The 19,137-nt window shown below is 41.2% G+C and overlaps 1 protein-coding gene across 2 annotated transcripts in view; it reads left to right on the top strand.

The window, feature by feature from the left end:
• RELN (reelin) overlaps positions 1–19,137 on the top strand; it is a 357,318-nt gene that overhangs the window by 221,962 nt on the left and 116,219 nt on the right. For both annotated transcript variants that reach the window (XM_040971387.1, XM_040971386.1), the window contains exons 12-18: positions 2,286–2,437; positions 10,304–10,416; positions 11,648–11,856; positions 12,447–12,575; positions 13,483–13,592; positions 15,108–15,174; positions 18,736–18,969. In XM_040971387.1, the coding sequence (XP_040827321.1) occupies positions 2,286–2,437; positions 10,304–10,416; positions 11,648–11,856; positions 12,447–12,575; positions 13,483–13,592; positions 15,108–15,174; positions 18,736–18,969 (1,014 nt within the window). The remainder of the gene's footprint in view (positions 1–2,285; positions 2,438–10,303; positions 10,417–11,647; positions 11,857–12,446; positions 12,576–13,482; positions 13,593–15,107; positions 15,175–18,735; positions 18,970–19,137) is intronic.

The following is a 19,137-nucleotide window of genomic DNA, read 5'->3' as shown; positions in this document are numbered from 1 at the left end:
TCCCACTAGTCCAGAGAAGGTGCTTTTAGTCCATGGCCATTGTGTCTTTTTTGGATGTCATTGTTCACTTTGTAAATCCTCTAGATAGCTAACTGGGTAGTTACTTGGGGTGTCTAGTCATCCATCATGTGCATCATTTATAACCTTCCCTTGCTCTGTGGCTAAGTAGGCTGGATGACTTAATTGGGATCAATGGAGCAAGCAAAAGACCAACGAACCAGTACGAAATCTTCATGTCTGCATCAAAAAAGGCTCTACTGAATTGACAAGTGATCCATTACTATGAAGAGCTGTTTGAAGAAGTTAGTCCTCAGGCTCCCTGAGCTAAGAAAGAGGAAATCACAATTTTGAGCTATTCATTAGAGAGGCACAAAGAGCAAGAGAGACAGAGTTTCCATCCCTCCACTGGTTCACTCCAGTTTGATTGTGGCCGAAGCAGGAAGCCAGCAACACAGTCGAGGTCTGCTGCCGAGGGCTGAGGCATCACCACCCTGCCAGGGTCTCCATTGGCAGGTGACTGGAGTAAGGCACAGAACTGGCATGTAATCCCAGTGCTCTGGTTAGAAAGCAGGCACCCTAACCTATAGGAAAATGTCCATTCCTTGTAATACATTTGTAGTAATTCACATATTATCCCTTCAGTATCTGTTGCGAAATATGTGATATTGTAATCTTATACTGTTAGGTGGTCCTAACGTTTTTTTTTTTTTCCCTGAATAGTCTTTGCCTTGAAAATAGAATAGGTAGATAATAGTTGGTGAGCTTTGTGGTTGAAATAAATATAGCATGTGAATGATATAGTCTATATACACATATTACTTTCCAGTGAAGTTGAAATGTTTAGTAAGCTCTAAAGGAAATAGCATCCATGGTTTGAGACCTGATCCTGTGGTTTAAACACTAGTACATTGCGTTGAGACACTTCAGTACCTCTTAAGATTTGGAAGGGGAGATATATGGCTGATGATCATTATTTGTTTTTCTAGAAGGGAATTAATTCCTATATTCTAGAAGAACTGTTAGTATTTAGCACTAATAATCAATAGCTTTATATTCATGAAATCACTATGTATATGATAAAGCTACCAGGGATACAAAATATGTTATCTGAATGTTTGCAAACGAGTAACCAGCCTATGTTTGAAAATCAACAGTTAAAAATGGATTCTTTGACATAGAAAAGAGAGAGAGAAAGTAATGAAAGAAGACAAGGATGTAGGGAGGGAGGGGGGAGGGAAACGAATAGAGAAATCGTCCATCTATTGCTTTACTCCTCTAGCGCATGCGCTAGCCAGGGTGTGACCAGACCAAAGCAAGGAGCCCAATATTCTATCTCCTGTAAATTAATGTAGAGAATAACTTGGGACCAAAGAAGTCCCACAGTACGCACAAGCACAAATGTACGACCCCTTTGTTAGAGATAGTTTTACAAAGGGTGTAGAAGTCACCTTGGAGATAAAAACACTGACAGTGATTCCATAACAAGGATTATAATCACCCAAGGAATTGTGATCCACCAAGAAAGACAGCAGATGTAATGAGCAGAATAAGGCACCCCAGAATCATCTTAATTAAGTGTGGAGCTTGGTTCCAGCCATCTTAAAGATGCACAGTTCTTGGTATTGGTTGAATTTATACTTCTATAGGAAAAACACAGTTGTGAATGAGGTATTTATGTGGTTTACTTGGTACATAAAATTTGTAACATAAAACCCTCATTTCAGAGTTATGTGTTAATAAACAAATGTCTCAAAAAATATATTTTTAAAGATTTATTTATTTGAAAGGAACAGCTGCAGAGAGACAAAGTAAGTAAGGTCTTTCATCCGCTGGCTCATTCACCAAATGGGCCTCAGCGACCAGGGCTGGGCCTCATCATAACCAGGACCCTGGCACTTCCTCGGTGTCACCCATGCGTGTGGCAAAGACCCAAGCACTAGGTCATCACCATCCTCCATTGCTCTCTTAGACGCAGGGAGCCGAATCGGAAGTGTAGCAGCCAGAACTCAAACAAGTGCTCATATGGGATGCTGGTGTCACAGGTGGCAGGTTAATGTACTGCACCATACCAGCCCCTAAAGATACTGTTACATGAGGAATCTTCAGAAAGGTGATAGGAACGTAGAATTTAGAAGCAAGTTTATTTTGGTGCAAAAAGGATCTTGAAATCCACGCCCAGTTTTTGCATGATATGTCTGTCCCATGAACTTTTTAAGAGATCTCCCCGTACTTTATGAAGCTATGGCTGAATATTCTCACTTACTAATTTTCTTTCTTTTTTCAAGGTGGGACATCTTGGGAGCTGTCATTGGCACAGAGTGTGGAACAATCGAGTCGGGTTTATCATTGATCTTCCTGAAAGATGGAGAGAGGAAAGTATGCACTCCCTACATGGACACCACCGGCTACGGAAACCTAAGGTTTTACTTTGTTATGGGTAGGTACATTTTGAACCAACTTTGTGAACGCCAGGGAACATTCTAGGCCAACACTTATTCCTAAAGAAGTAAGACTATTGTGTACCTTATTAAACACAAATCCAGGCAATGGGAGCTCCTCTGGGAGAGAAAAAGCCGGTGATGGCTCACCCTTGCCCAGGCCAGCCGTACTAGCATCATGAATAGAGCCTGTTGTAACATGCCATGAGCAAACCTAAACACACAGTGCCAGAATCCTGCCCTCCCACCTTGGCCTCCATGGTCATGGCTGAAGGACACTGAGAGAGTCACCAAGAACAAAGCAGCTCCTGTGTCCACGCCTCTGCCTTGCCCCCAAACGGTCATCAAGATGAATCATTTGTTTTCATGGATCTCTCATAGCTGCATAATTATTTTGTGGTGGGAAACTGATAAATAAACTGGTTTATAATACTTTAATACATACTCTTTATTTTCTGTAATGTAAAGAAAAAAGAGCTAAAAGATTTTTTTTTTTAAATGATGGTAGATCAAATTCATAGAGTTGGAAACATCTACCCAGGGATTAGAAGGTCAAAACTGGAGACCTCTCCATTTGATCCTGTTATGATAACAAAAGCCACAGTTACATGTTCTTCCACTGATGTCATCCCAGAAATGCGAGTAGGTGGCAAAGGCCTTCTTTGTTGACTGAATCAGAATGCAGAGGCGGCATCTGGAAGCGAAACAGGAAAGGAGCACTCAGAACCTTTGAACTTGCTGGTCAGGCTGTCGGTCCATCAGCACCCAGTGGGTCTTCCTAGTCAGGATGTCGGTCCATCAGCACCCAGTGGGTCTTCCAATCCCAGGCCTCAGCACCATTACTTAGGCCTCTCACAATGCTCACTTTGCCTTACACGCACATCTCAGGGTCGCATGGTCAGCTTGCAGCATGTCCTGTGTTCAGGTTTGTGTCGTGTGCGATGTGAATCTGTCTGATAACAGAGAAGGTACGGACATCAAATAAAACAATGCAGTCTGACGTATAAGGGTACCATCACCTCAATTCTGCAATGCCGTATAAATTTAAGGCACAGGGCTAATTTCCTTTAAATAATTAGAGTTCACGGTGGCTTTCATTTTACTGCTTCATTTTACATAAGTCAAAAACAGATTTTTTTTTTTTTTTTTAGAAAACACACCAGTCTAGGGTTTTTTTTTCCCCTCTCTTACTCTTTTGGAATGAAATATTTTAATGCTTGATATTTTCCATGATAAATTAACCCAGCTCAGTGTACTTAGGTGAAATCACGTCACCTTGACCTAGAAGACTAAGTCATCTGTCATTCTCACTAACACAAAGATTATGAATTAATGAATTGAATTGACTGTAAGGAGAAAATTAGAAAGGAATCCAATGAAGTATCTTTTCCCAAATAAAGGGATCTCCATTCAGTTAAAAAAAAAATGAGTGGCATTTGGATATAGAAATCGCACATACAAAATTACAAATCTCAGAATTGTTGGTCAAACGCGCTAACACATGTAAAGCACTCAAAATGATTCCTAATAAATAGTTTGATCCAGGGAAGATCAAGGGAGTTGTTATGGCTTCGCTAAAGCACGGGTGTTCCCCACAAAGGCCCATGTGCTAGGGGCTTGGTTTTCAAAATGTTATGTTAGTGGTTAATGGGTTAAAGATAGAGGTTTGAATTGATTTGATTATGGTATCTAGAAGGTAGGCCTTCTAGAAGTTGGAGGTCTCTAGATCATTAAGGTCTTCCAGAAGCAGCTCTTTTCTATCAAGAAGAGTTGCTTCTAAGAGCTGAAGTTAAGTCCATCAGCTCTCTCTCTCTGTTTCCTGAATTGCCATGAACCTCAGCCAAAATAAACACCTTCTGCCTTCCTGAGTAGCTTCTTGAGCATTTCAGTTAAAGTAATGAAAAGCTGGGATGAATGCAGTAGCCTAATAGCTAGAGTCCTCACCTTGCCTGCGCTCGGGATCCCATGCGAGCACTGGATCATGTCCCAGCTGTTCCTGATTCCCATCCAGTTCCCTGCTTGGGCCTGGAAAAGTAGTCCAGGACGGGCCAAAGCCTTGGGACCCCGCACCCACGTAGGAGATCTAGAAGAGGTTCCTGAATCCTGGCTTCAGATTGGCTCACCTCTGGCCATTCAGGCCACTTGGGGAGTGAATCAGCGGATGGAGGATCTTTCTGTTTCTCCTTCTCTCTATGAATCTGTCTAGCCAATAAAAATCAATCAGTCTTTAAAACTAATGAAAAGCTGACTAGTACAGCGGCAATGGTGCTAATGTAAAGTGAGAACAGAGATGGGTAACTAAAGAGATGAATTCTACTCAAGTTGCCGCCCAGTGTGCTTGCTGGAGGTTAGGAGAGCAGTACTGGAGAAGATCATTGTAAATCCCAGTGGCATATGCTGCTCAGAGGAGCAAGCGTGGAGTGGAAGATTTTAATATTAGATGCGTTACCGTGGCAGTTTCTCGAGCGCCTGATGAAAATAAAAATTCCCTTCAGGATTGAGTCAGATTTGATCATCCCCCAGCACAGCTATTAACTTGAGCCACTAAAGTCACCGTATTCTCCAAGCAGAAGTAGCACAAGACGTGAGAGCTTCTTAGAAGCTTCTTCTGGGTATATCAAGGTAGAGCAAGAACTACAGGAAAGGGAAAGAAAAAAAGGAAAAAACTCAAACTTTTTCAGCTGGTGGAGAAGAAATATAGAGAGAGATGTCAGACGAGACAGGTGTTTATAAATAATTGCCCACTAAGTAGGACATATTAGGAAAATCAGGAACAGTTATCACTCTGGACTAGATTATATTCTCCGCTTCCCGTGTGGTCTGCCTCGACTCCAGTCATTCTGGTGTGATTACCATTTCTGGAAAGTTTGCTCAGCTCAGATTCACTCAAGGACCGCTGCTTCTTCCGATACATTGATTTTTCAACATCATTGGGTGAGGACCAGTATCCAACTCTGCTCTTGCAACAAGAATGCAGTGAACACACTAAAATAGCCTAACAACTGCTTGTTTATTATCCCTCCCACCCACACATGCCTCCTGAGCATCCGCTACGTGCCCAGCTCTGTTAGCTCACACTTGTGTTTCGTTCCTCTGAAGTTTTACTTGTGGCAACACAAAGCAACGTACTGCCAATTTGCACTAGTCCCCTCTTACTCATGGGGTTTATGTTCCAACCCCCAGTGGAACCGTGCATATACTAGGCTTTGTAGACAAGGATACGGCAAGACAATTCATGGGAAACGGAATTGAAAAACAGGCATATTGGGGGGGAGGAAGAAAGAAATCCCTGCATGGTGGTTTTATAATTTACATTTCCCTGTGATCTTTGTGAAAAACCCTCATACACTTTGTTTTGCTTTGTAGACATTTGTGGGGGGGGGGGTGTCTGTTTTGTTGTCGTTTTTACATTGTCATTTTTTATTTTGGTTTTCCTGATAGTTTCATAAGGCTCAGGGATTTCACCCTCCTCCCTCCACAACTGTCGCTCTCCCCGCCCCACTGTTTTCCACTTTATCACTGCACCAGCATAGCCCTTCAGCAACGGTCATGAAGCCTTCATTCCTCCTTTACACATATTATAATATTGTATGAATGGGATACTGGGCTCTCAACCACTGTCTGTACCTACACAGACATTCGTAGGATGAGTTTAATTCATAAAGTAAGCGAATCAGAGATGGATCATTATAAAGCAGAATAATTCAGAGGGATTTAGAATAAGCTATCCTTCTATGTGTTACCCATGTAAGTTAGTCTATCTTTCAATGTGGTATCTCCTCTTTGTAAGATGATAAAAATGCAAAAATGCCTACAACATTTTTATCTGTGGGAAAATTAACCCACTAAAAAAAGAAGCAGCATTGTTAGTATTGGTTTTCGCTTAATTACAAACTTTATGAGGTCAAGACATATTTCCTCCTCTGTTCCTCAAAAAAAAAAAAAAAAAAGTCCGTGGTATAAATATCTCACAAAACAGCATTTAGAAGATTTTGAATCTCACCTCCCATCTAGTTTTTGTTGAGCTCTTTCTGGACCTTAATTGCTACACAAGCCACCCTGTGAGTTACATCTTTGGACAACGCATCAAAGCTGTGACCCTGAAGAACCTACAGCTTCCTGCAAAACCAGCTGTTACTGAAACATCACAGAACCGATAAACTGCACCTGGAGGGATGTTTCAGATAAAGTTCTGTCATCATTTTCAAGTCTTGGCTCATCTGAAGCGTGCTTCCTCTTCTGCCATCCTGAACTAAGACTCCCAGGTGTGGCCCCGTTCACTCGAAGAGATGGATGTGGCTCAAAGAGTAATCATTTTTACTGGAAAATCAGATATACAGAGAGGAGGAGCGATAGGGAGGAAGATCTCCATCCTCTGATTCACTCCCCAAGTGGCCACAACAGCCGGAGCTGAGCCAATCTGAAGCCAGTAGTCTGGAGCCTCTTTTTCTCTTCCTTCCCCACTCACTCACTTGCTGTCACTCTGCTTTTAGAATAAAGATTACTCATTCATTAATTATTAAAAATTACAGTTTCCAAAAGGGAACTTGATTTTCCACATGGATCTTTGCCCCAGCAGGTTATCATTTAGAAGGATTTTATTAGCTGTGTTTGTAATTAACACCGAGGCATATCATGAAACTCTAAACACTATGCCACGAATGTCAAACTCATAAGACAGTCTCAACAAGTTTCTGACTTTGAGCAACAAACATCCACGTTGTCTACCTTGTCTACCTTGTCAGCTACATACCTGGCTTCTGTAATTTCCAATTATGTTATTTAATTTTATAAATGTTTCTTTTATGCCTCCTGCCAGCTTACTGGGACCATGGGTACGTTAATAGCCCCGTATGGCCTGGGCCTCGCTTGTCAGGAAAGTGGACATATGGTCCTACTTAACTGCAGTGTTATAGGGTGAAACAGGGGAGCACTTACATTTATTTGATTTTATGTAACACAGGGCACATGGTAAACAGTAAACAACCAAAATCGACATATTACCACTCTTATGCTCGTCATACACCAAGAGCCTTGCCTCATAGGAACACAGCCGCGGACTGTGCTCACATCATGTGTCACGTCAACGCTGTCAACATGAAAAATCAGGAACAAGGCATTTGGCTAGTGGTTAAGATATCTGTTGGGACAACGACATGTCAGAATGGACAGGGCCTCAGCCTGATTTCCAGCTCTGGCCTGTAACTCCAGCTTCCTGCTAATGTAGACTTTAAGACACAGTGATCAATGGCTCAAGTATTTGGGTTTCTGCCACCTATATGGAAGAATTTACTGGAGTGCCTGGATCCCAGCTTTGTTCCCTAGGCATTGCCCCATTGCGCCATTGCAGGTATTTGGGTATTTGGGAAATGAACCAGTTGATGGGAGCTGTGACTATCTGTCTGTCTTCTGTTTATCATCTGTGTGTGTGTCTGCCTCACAAATAAATGCGTAAATATTTTCTTTTAAAAGCTACCAAAAAAAACCCTACAGCTATCCTTGGGCATAAATCTATCAGGCATATAGTCTTTTCTAGAATAAGTCAATTATAAAAAATGAATGGGGTGTGAGCTAAATATTTTAGATACTCCCCAAAACTTTCAGACCAGAGGTAGCAGCTGATTGCTCTTGGCTGTACCCAAGGATTACATGTAGCCCATAACCTCTCTTAGCTGCTCTGGAAACCTGTGGAGTAAGAATGTATACTGACTTCAGTTCTTCCCTCCTTGCCTAGCTGCTGTAGTAAACAGGCTTACTCCCAGAAACCCCAGGTTCTGTCCAGTTTGTGTGAAAGTAGTTCAGTGTTCAACCTCACACTGAAACCTCTGGCAGTGAGCCAGATTCTTGGGTTGCTTCCACTGGTATATGCTCAGCTGTGTCAAATAGTTTTAGAATTAACGTAGAGAAAATAAGAATATTTGCACAGTGTAATTCCAGTAATGTATTTCCAAAGACAAATGGAAATGATCTGTTGTTTGTAATAACTTAGTTCATTGAATTTTCGTATTCAGGAAGATTAAGTCATCATATAAATGAGACAGCTGGCCAATAACAATGGGCCTACTAGATTGTCTTCATGAAATCACTGCAGTCAGCCCATGCAAACCTCAAGTAGTTTTGGTTCAGAAAATCAGTTTTCTTAACGAACTCTTAGGTGGGTGAAATTGGGGGGGACTTACTCATGCTTTAAGCTTGAAGGAAGCTTATGGGCAAATCAGAATTCTTATTGACTTACAGGGTTTGCAAGTTTTAACTGGTAAGCAATAGAGAATAATCATTGTGTATGGAATCAGAACAGATGCAAAGAATCTTCCAAACGTGCATGGGAAATGTATATTATGAAAAACCTGCAAAGATTTCAGGGAAAAAAAAAAACTACACCAAAGTAGCCTTGTATTTTATTTCAATTTTCTCATGAATGTCTTCACATAGTCTCACATCTGTCATCCAGTCATTTTAAGAGCAAGGATTCCAGCGCTACCAGAGCCTAATGGTTCCTTGTTTACTGAACGACTTGCCTTGCCATACAATACAGTCTTTAAGAAACCTCCCATTCCTGCCAGTATTTGGGGTATCCTGTCAAAATCATATGGTCTGACATCCTCGTCCTTTGCCGAATAGCCCTCCTTTGAACATGAGCTTTGCTACACCGATTGGTTCCAGCTTTCTTGTTTGACATCGCTTTACCACTCATTTCCCCACGAGACCACACCAGATTGCCCAAGCTGTGCTTCAGCCAGACATTCACAACCACTGATCCATTGATCATTCCTTGAGTTTTATGCAGAGAGTGAATCTCAAGTCGTTTGTTGATTTTTACTAGCCTCACCCACAGAGGGCAGCCTTACTCTGGAGTGTTGAGGTTGTCTTGCCTCAGCCACACAGAATGAGCAACTTAAATTGCCTGGAGATGAAGTGGTTGCTTTAAAAGCCATGATTGGGAGAGCTTTCTGATCATTCAAAACCCACGTTTGCTAATAGTAGTCTGTAAGTGTGCTTACTTTGGGGGGGCTGACGATGTCTTTAAAACCACAGAGCTTAGCATTCATGCTCTGTAGATGCACTCACATGGCGGCCTTGCTCATACTGCTGTTTTTAAAATGCGGCTTAAACAGATGGTTGATGGCGTCCAACAACAGCAAGAATTAATGACAAAATTCAGTGGTGAAAATGCTAGCTAAAGGTTAAGGGACACAGCGTCTGCTCCTGACTCTTCCATCTGGTGACTGAGTGATCTCCAGGATCAGACACCTGACTGCTACATTCATCATCGCGAAGAGTTTAGCTACCTATCCCTTCTGATAATACTTTTTTTCCACATAAAGCAGTGGCATATGGCATCAACTTCTCTGTTTTCCTTTCAACAATCAAATAAAATATCAAACTTCAAAAGAACCTTAAAAACGTACATGCAAAAATATTCAAGATACTATGTACAATGCTTTGAATGACTGAACATCAGAAGACTCAGTTTAAGGCCATAACCAGCACATGCTTCATTTTGGCCATACCATTGTCAAACGTATTATTTTAAATACCAAGAACATCTTTTTATGGTGAAGGGCTTGTTTAAATACCAAGAACATCTTTTTATGGTGAAAATCTAAGTGTGCGGTCACTGATTGACAAGCTGTTATTTGGGTACTCTTGAAGCAGAGACTTTGTTTTTCGTGGAGATGTCTGTGGCCTTCAGTATTGTCTAAATTATCTTCTTAAATTATTTCCTGTGGTCTGAGTGCCACTGTCCCTGATTATTCCTAAGTCCTAGCTGACCCTGTGATTATCTTTTTTAAAGTTTAGTAATGCATTTGAGATGGTTTTGGATTCGATTGCTACTAGAAACCCAAATTTCGTGCTTGATGCAGGAGGGATCTGTGACCCTGGAGACTCTCACGAAGACGATGTCATCCTGTACGCCAAGACTGAAGGACGGAAAGAGCATGTTGCGTTGGATACTCTCTCCTATTCCTCCTATAAGGTATGCCTGCCCACCTTTGAGCCCAGTGGCCCACTGCAGACCTCTCCAGACAATCCAGAGAGAAGACTGCCTACACCATGTCCGATGCAGAGAATGGATCTTACGGGAATCCAGGAAGTTGTTGGATATCTTAGAAAAAAAAAATGACACAGACATTATCGTATTCACTTTTTTTCTGATGCAGCTGAAACAATCAGGTTGTTACAGAAAGATTGAATTACGTAGCCCATAAGGCTGACTTTTACACCTGTCCTCAGGAAAACTCGGAGTAACTCCAGTTACGCAGTCTCAGAGATGTGTCATGAGTGAAGGAGCAGTTACCCAGAATCGTGAAATCCTTTGGACAAAAGATGCTGCAAACATATAGGTTATTATGAAGTTGCTAATTTGCCGATTAGAGCCAAAGCTGTTGATCATTTCGCTTTGCACTTTGGATACAGCACAGGTGTTATCTGTGGTTATTTGTAAGCATCTTCCAAATTATGCGAGGCATTTGTCATGAGGTAGAAAATTATCTTGTGTTGTAGTAGATTTATCTGTGCAAAGAGCATCCTAAGGCATGTAACATCTCATGTTCTAAGTTAGGAGGACAGCAGAGAAGCATCAAGGTTAGAAGCATCAACCTTGGGCTGGAGAAAACAACCCAAGAAAGTACGCGCCAGTACACTCCACATGCAAGGGTAACTCAGTTGATAATACTAGTTTAGATTTCATGATGGGCAGTTTTCAGCAGTGGCTAGGGAGCAGTAGACCTGCTCTGGTTATCTGTGTGTATCTAACCCAGTCAGTGATACCGGTGATCGTGCATGGAGTCATTGCTTCTGTGTCGAGCCCTATACTGAACCAGCTTAGCAAACCTTTAATGCCCTGCAAATCCACTTTACAAAGTACGGATAATAAAGTGCAAACGCCAACCTGCTTTTGTTACGTGCTAACATAGAAAAATGAATACACGTACAGGAATGCCTTTTAAAAAGCCTTAACACCAATATAGCCTTCAAGTAGAAAAGCCCTTTATCACTTACAGACGGCTCCCTTCCCTTGGGGATTCTGAGCCGGTGAAACAAATCCTGCTTGAACACAACTTCATGTACGTGAAATAACAAATGAAAAACAAAGAACGTTGTCTGGTATTTCATCAATGAAGAAAATCTAAAATTCATATTAACTGATCAAGTGGAAGGGAGGGAGCAGTGTGCCGTGAATGACTTTGGCTTCATTTTCGTGATAGGTTCCATCTTTGGTTTCTGTGGTCATCTCTCCCGAGCTTCAGACACCTGCTACCAAATTTTGTCTCCGACAAAAAAATCATCAGGGCCATAACAGGAATGTCTGGGCCGTGGACTTTTTCCACGTCTTGCCTGTACTCCCGACCACCATGTCTCACATGATTCAGTTTTCCATTAATCTGGGATGTGGAACTCATCAACCTGGGAACAGGTAAGAAGTTTGATTTTTTTTTTTGAATGTGCTGAAACAAACACTCAGACTTAAATATTCTCTCTCCAGAAGGAAAGTTCATCTACTCATATGCAGGGTAAGATGGAGTAGACTTGAAGTGGGGCTTCACTTCAGCAGTGAGAGATACTCACATGCGCAGTGGCAGCCATCCGTGACAGCTGAGACAAACAGGAACTCAGACCGCATGTGACCCCCAGTAAGAGGCACAGAAATCAATTAGCACTTGGAGCTATCACTTTCCCAAGTGTTGCTTGCCGTCTTTCTAAGAAGTGTGTCTGGATCTCGGTTCACAGGATGCAGTGACTGTGTGAGACATGGTAATTGCCTTGCTACCTATCAAATTCAAGAACACAACCACCTCCGGTGACCCCTTGGATGTCTGTGAAATAGTTTATTTTTACAGCATTTAACTGCTTGCCCTCTGCAGGCTGGTCAGACCCCAGTGAAAGGAACGAATGATCGGTTTAGGAAACAACATCTTTAAAACACTTGACATGTAAATTTTACCTTGTGTGTTTTTTCCCTTTGCCCCCTTTTTTTTGTTGTTGTGCTGGGTCTACTGTGAACAGTGTCAGCCTGGAGTTTTCCACCAACCATGGGCGTTCCTGGTCTCTCCTCCACACCGAGTGCTTACCTGAGATCTGTGCTGGACCACACCTTCCCCATAGCACCGTCTACCCCTCTGAGAACTACAGTGGGTACGTAAACTCTCTCTGGCATGTGGGATGACACCAATCCAAGGGAGGGGATGGACTAGCATTTTTAGCACTGTGTCTAAGGAACATGGCTTCTGTTTCAGAGTGTTAGAAAACACATACACAATACCATTGGTCAATCTGATGCAAGATCAGTGTATGTGAGGCCGTTCGTGCTTTCTGCACTTGATTTGTGTTTGGGATTGCACTCAGTTCAATTCTATACAGTGATCCCGTGGTTATTGTAAATATACTGACGTGATAAGATGTAAGATAGAGAAGTGGAAGAAGGTTAAGTTTGGAAATTGCTCCCAAGTTCAAATCCTAATTCTACCACCTGCTCTCTGTATAATGAAACTTACTCTAACTTTCCACCTCTTCCATGTAAGATGAGGGCAATGATCAATCCTTTGGGGACTACTGTGTGTATGTTAAATACCTGCCACTTTACAGAATAAACCCAACATAAATAGTACAGAAATTCCCAAACATTGCAGAACTTAACTTATGGAATTATTTCCTTTCTTGGTATCTCTTTAAATATGCACTGGGCCATCGGATAACAAGAACAGTAGGAAGTTAATAGCCAACACGTTCTCTCACCCCAATGCTTACTGTGGGATAATTGCCACAGTCTGATAATTGATGTAAAACATTGTAAAATTGTATCTAAAAACAAGCTTGAGATGGTGTGCTATTAAGAACAAATCCACTAAGTTAGCATGATGTGGTATTTCCACCAGTCATATGTCTACTCTCGGGCCACACACAAGCAAACTCCACAGGTAAATGTAAAGGACTTACTGACAAACTTTGGTGTTATTGCAAGCACCCAGAAACCTGCACGTTGAAAGCATGCGAAAGATGGGAGTTTAGTGATGACATTGGTTTTGTGTTAAATTTCTTGCAGGTGGAACCGGATAACCATTCCGCTTCCTAACGCTGCACTAACTCGGGACACAAGGATTCGCTGGAGACAAACAGGACCGATCCTTGGAAACATGTGGGCAATTGATAATGGTTAGTGTTTCTGCCTGTCATAATCATATGCCATTGATGTAGAATCTTCCTGTGCTTTTGTTCATCAGCACAGACTTAATCACATCTCCAAGTCATGGTCTCGCAACTCATTAAACACCCTTTCTCTCTTTTCTTCTTTGCATTCGGCTAGAAGCCCAGGGATGTGCAATCATACACACAAAAAGGCAGTGGCATCAGCAATATTAGATGCTAGACTGTTTCAGCATACGGAATTTTAAACTGCATGAAGCTCGTAAACTCAAATTCACAGTTGATGACAAGGGATGTCCTAACATTTTCTTCGAATATTCTATATAAAATTAACATAAATACTTACCATCTTGCATATATTAAAATATGACAGCCCAACATCTGGGAGGCTTGTGTTTTAGATGCAGACATCATTCAGAAGGAAACATTATCTCCAAAATGCTAGTGAAACCTCTACCTTCTTTTCAGAAAATGGTACAAAAGGGAGACTTGAAAAAAATATAAAATAGTCTTAGCTTTCATTTTTTAGTTGTTGATAATTTTTTGCATTGTCCTTGGAACAAGTATCACTTACCAAAATTGTACAATGGGAAAAGATATTTTAAACTATTCGTTCATATAGCTGTAAATACATTTGTTATGAATAGCCAATTCTGTCTGGCTTATTTTTGCTATCATTACAGACAAATTTATGCATTTTCTGTTGTAAGAGAGTATGAAAATTTGACTGGCAGATTATACTACAGGGAAGTATAAAGGGAAAAAGAAAGAGAAGGACCAAAAATTCAACACAATGCACATTTAATATAAGCACTGATTTGTGGCCAATCTAGTCACACAAGGCAAGCCAACATCTTTGTTTATTTTTCAGTAACTGAGACACTAATCAATGCATTCTTGAAATTTAGGAATAACCTCAAACAGTATTCTTCACAATGAACTAACACAAGCTCTTTAGATGTTGTATATTTAAAGGAGAGCAACCAAATGGTAAGACTTTGAAGACCACATGTGTGAGGCGTGCAAACACAAGCATAGCACGTTTATAAAAACATGTAAAGATGAGTTTGTTGGAATGGACTGTCTGCATGGGCAGAACATCTGGTATACCATTTTAATTCCCGTACCTAGCGCTAAGGAATAAGGATATGCCTCTGAAGAGTGGAGGAGAAGTGAGGTTTTCCTGCTGCCATCCAATAAAGAGCCTTTGTTGTAGTAAAAATCATAGAAGTAGTTTAAATGGCCATGTGGAATAAAACGTTTGAGGAAATTAGAAGTGCAGTGAAGCATATATAAACTTGCTGAAACAGTATCTCCATTTCCTTAAGGAAGGCTGCCACACCACGAACGGAGGTCAGAGGATGTGGATTGTGGGTCCTCTGGGTCCTAGCCATAGCCACGATTCTTGCGTGGGCTGCACAGTACTAAGACATACGGAATACTGCTAGCGAGCATGCCAGGCCAGTGCTCTTGGCTTTTCCAATCATACTACCATCTTTTACATGCTGTCTTTTTTCCTTGCAGTCTATATTGGCCCATCATGTCTCAAGTTCTGTTCTGGCCGAGGACAGTGCACTCGACATGGTTGCAAGTAAGCATTAAGCACTATTTACTCCTGTCACTTCTGGCATGCACTGCGTAGATTGGAGCCATGGTTGTTTTAACTGTCTGTAGGGTTTTGGAAAACCTTATTAAGATCAAAAATAGAATACTCCCAGTGGAATTTAAGTATCATTTGAAAGTAATTTGTATGTAGATGTCAATATATTAGATTTCATTGTAAATAAATGCAGTATTTCTCATGTGAAGTTAACAGCATTGAGTTCCTCATAACTTGATAGTTACCTACCTGCTCTTCAGCTACATTCCTTTCCAGAAATTTGTTGGAATGCTCATGAATTGTGTTTTAAACCTAACATGCTCCGTAAGTGACCAAAAATTCAGGTTTTTCCCCACAGAAACACGGTCTGGAAAAAAAAGAAAAAAACTGGACTGGGGCAGATTTTGCAAACGTAATCGGAAAATTCATCGTCTTTAAATAAATTTTCAGTATTATATGTTTTTAGAAATCGTTTACGTCTTCAAAATGATTACAGAGTGTTTTCCAAGACAGTGATACTGAGTATGAAGTCTGCATCTACGTATTAATAAAGTAAACCTAATCACATTTGCTGAATTAGATCATGTCTCCACCAAGAAGAGTTATTCACTTTTATGTCACTCTCATATTAACATTTAATCGGGTATTCCTGAAAACACAGGCAAGTTTTCAGCAGCGAATCGTCTATTTGATTTCTTCTTATCCACCAAATAAAAGGAGTAATTAATCAGCTGGCTAATTAATTAAAGAACAAAGAACTCATAATATGGCTTTAAGCCTACTCATTTAGAAATTGCAAGTGTGTGGGAAACACTTGTTACTGCTTCGATTACAGTGGCAGGTGAACATTTCAACTGTATTTCAATGAATTTAATTAACAAAGAGATCATTCTGCACAATGTGTCATAAATTATATGAGCTGAAAGTTTGCACTTCTATCTCAGGATTGAATATGCATCCTTTTGCTTTTTAATAAAACTCCCAGCTCCCACTCAAAGACATTAACTTCCCAGGTCTATGAAACATTGGCTGGTATTTTCCTCAAGTTCTTATCTTCTCCCGTTATGCATAACCAAACCATTTTGTGCATTCTGATGTCTGTGCAATTGTAGTTTCTGAAGTTGGCCTGAAGTTTCGAAAGCATGCTGTATTAAAGGACAACTACTTTAATTAAGGACGTGGGCGGTGCTATTTGTAAAAACACAACTATCATTAGAGTGGGCATATCTCTCCCTTCTATTTTTGTGGGCAGTAGTTCCCATGTCATTAAATGCTTTCTATTTAAAGCAACATATTTGGTGCCCATGAGAGATGTGGACATACGAAGGACAGTCTCTTTATGATCCCGTGTTGTCTTGAGTTATCATAGGCTTTTCCTCCTGGCTTCATCAACTCCTGGATGCAGTTGTTTCCCTCCTTCTGGCTGTGTGTTGTATAACACTCATTGACTTTGTTCGTTTATACCGGGGCTGAAATTTTAACCACTTATCTTCTTTTTCACTAATGCACCCCTCGTTGAGCATATGCCATAGCATTTATTTTCTTTAAGAAGATCCTTGAACTTGGGGCCTCTACAGTCTTCTTTTGCTCTCTTCCTTGCTACCCTCGTGGTCACCATTCTTTGCTACCAAAGCCTTCGTTCTATGGCTGCCTAGTATTTTCTGAACTCTATCCAGCCCTAGGCCTGGTTGAAAATATTAGTGCAATCATTGTTGGCGTTCTATCCCAATTGTATAGATTGTTATTAAAAGGAGACCAAGTAGGAATCATCTCTTAATGATCATCAATTATTCCCCATCGGTGGTCCTAAGACTCACTTAGGAGGAACATTCATTTTTCCCAAAAGGCTTTTCAGCAACAGGTTGTCTTTGCTTGGGAGTACCAGTTCCAGTTTTGTCCATGGTGACCCACTCTCCGTTTCCTGGCTTTGCAGTGTGTCTAGTTTTAGCTGGAAGTGCTTGACTCTTCAGAGTCTGAGCCCGCAAGATAACATGTGAAAGAAGCTAATTGTTTGAGGCTCGTTTCCATATCCAGGAAATACTGCTTTCCTTTCCTTCTTCTTCCCTAATGCCATTTAAGATGCCAAAATAGCACTCAAGCTTCACGCTACCAGGGGCCTTCGTTGATAATGGGGCGCTGTGGACCTTCTCCCCCAGAATAGCCAGTGCGCATGAAATTTGGCATTTAAGCACGTCCAGGTCTTGGAATTGCCCCCTCTGGGCAGCCAGCATTGACCCAGTTTGAATACTAATACCGAGGAAGCACCTCGCGAGTCACACCGTAGCACCATTTCGTCGTTGTACTTGCTTTACGTAAAAGACTTGCTTCCAACTTCATGACATTTGTAACACTTGCATGGGAAGGCCTCATCCCCAGAGACAACAGTCTTGTCCTTTAAAGATTTTTTTTTTGAAGACTCATTCATTTATTGGAAAGACAGAGTTACAGCAAGAGAAGGAGATACAGAGAGAAAAGTGAGATCCTCTATAGGCCGGGCTACTGCCCAAATAGCCATTAGGAACCTAGGATTCCTTCTGGGTCTCCCACATAGAAGGCAGGGACCAGGCAATCATGCCATCACTCATGGTCTTTAGCAGGGAACTAGACTGAAAGTACAACAGCCAGAACTTGTAGCTGTATCCCACATGGAATACCATTTTGAAACAAATGCCAGCTTAATGTACCGCCCCACAGTGCTGGCCCTAACTGATCTTCTTTTACGTAAGCAACACTGTAGATGTGGTGGGGAAGACAAACTAAGAGTGTAGTAAAGATAAATCATCGGAAGCAGATTCCTAAGAGATGAAACCCTTCAAATAGAAGAAGTTTCTGACATGCAGTTGATTGATCTGTCGTGAGGCCTTCCCATCGGTGGACGCCTAAGAGAGAAATCTATGCAGCTTCTAATAACGCAAAACAAACATAGCCCAGTTGCATGGAGAGGCGGAGCAGGTTGTTGTGTGGGCAGGGTTGCAGCAGTTTCTTGAAGTGTTCATTCCGGAGCCCCCTGGGAGCCAGCACAGTTCCGCGAAGGACTTCAATCTAGGTCAAGGGCATACACATCCCTTTAGTGTGCCATTATAAGTTTGAATACAGATTGATTTTCACATAGTTTTGAAATATTTAAAAGAACATATAAAATTTACACGTGTCCTTAAAGGAAATTTATTCCAGATATATTACTGAATTTTTGTTGTTTTCTTTTAGTAAGAACCTATATGAATCAATTATATATAAATGTAGCATCGTTTTTAACCAACTACGAACTTGAACTTGGAACTACGCACATAGGTGCATTTCATATACTGACGTTGATTGAAGATAAGTCCTGAATTACTGTTTAAATCTTTAGTTTTTTACAGCAGAGCTCTGCAGACTCCATCCTTCTGGAACATTCCCAGTTGACTGGCCATGATCAAGTGTTCCGACTCGGTACTCCCCAATGGCTAATGAGCCGTGCTTGCCATTCCGTCCAATCTTTGTCTCTGTACTTTCTCCTCTCCTAAGAGGATTCCATCTGAACGGACTTCATCCTTCCCATGTTTCCTTCAGGTGTGATCCCGGATTTTCAGGCCCAGCGTGTGAGATGGCATCGCAGACGTTCCCCATGTTTATTTCGGAAAGCTTTGGAAATTCCAGGCTGTCTTCTTACCATAATTTTTACTCTATCCGTGGTGCTGAAGTCAGCTTTGGCTGTGGGGTCTTGGCCAGTGGCAAGGCGCTGGTTTTCAACAAAGATGGGAGACGCCAGCTCATTACATCTTTCCTTGACAGCTCACAGTCCAGGTGAGTAAAATAGGAGTAGAAAAAAAACATTTAGAAAGCAGACATGCATGTTGAATTCAGACGTGTTTTTACTTATTATATTTTTTGCTTTTATAGAGCTTCCATTTTTTTTAACAAGGATGGAAAGAGCTTACAGATTATTTAATTTCTTCTGCTTTTTAATAAATT

Source organism: Ochotona curzoniae, unplaced genomic scaffold (genome assembly GCF_017591425.1).
Source record: "Ochotona curzoniae isolate NIBS_2020 unplaced genomic scaffold, NIBS_Ocur_1.0 contig_21, whole genome shotgun sequence".
NCBI classification, from domain to species: Eukaryota; Metazoa; Chordata; class Mammalia; order Lagomorpha; family Ochotonidae; genus Ochotona; species Ochotona curzoniae.
The sequence above is the reverse complement of the archived record's forward strand: the minus strand, read 5'-3'. Positions and strand labels throughout refer to the sequence as shown.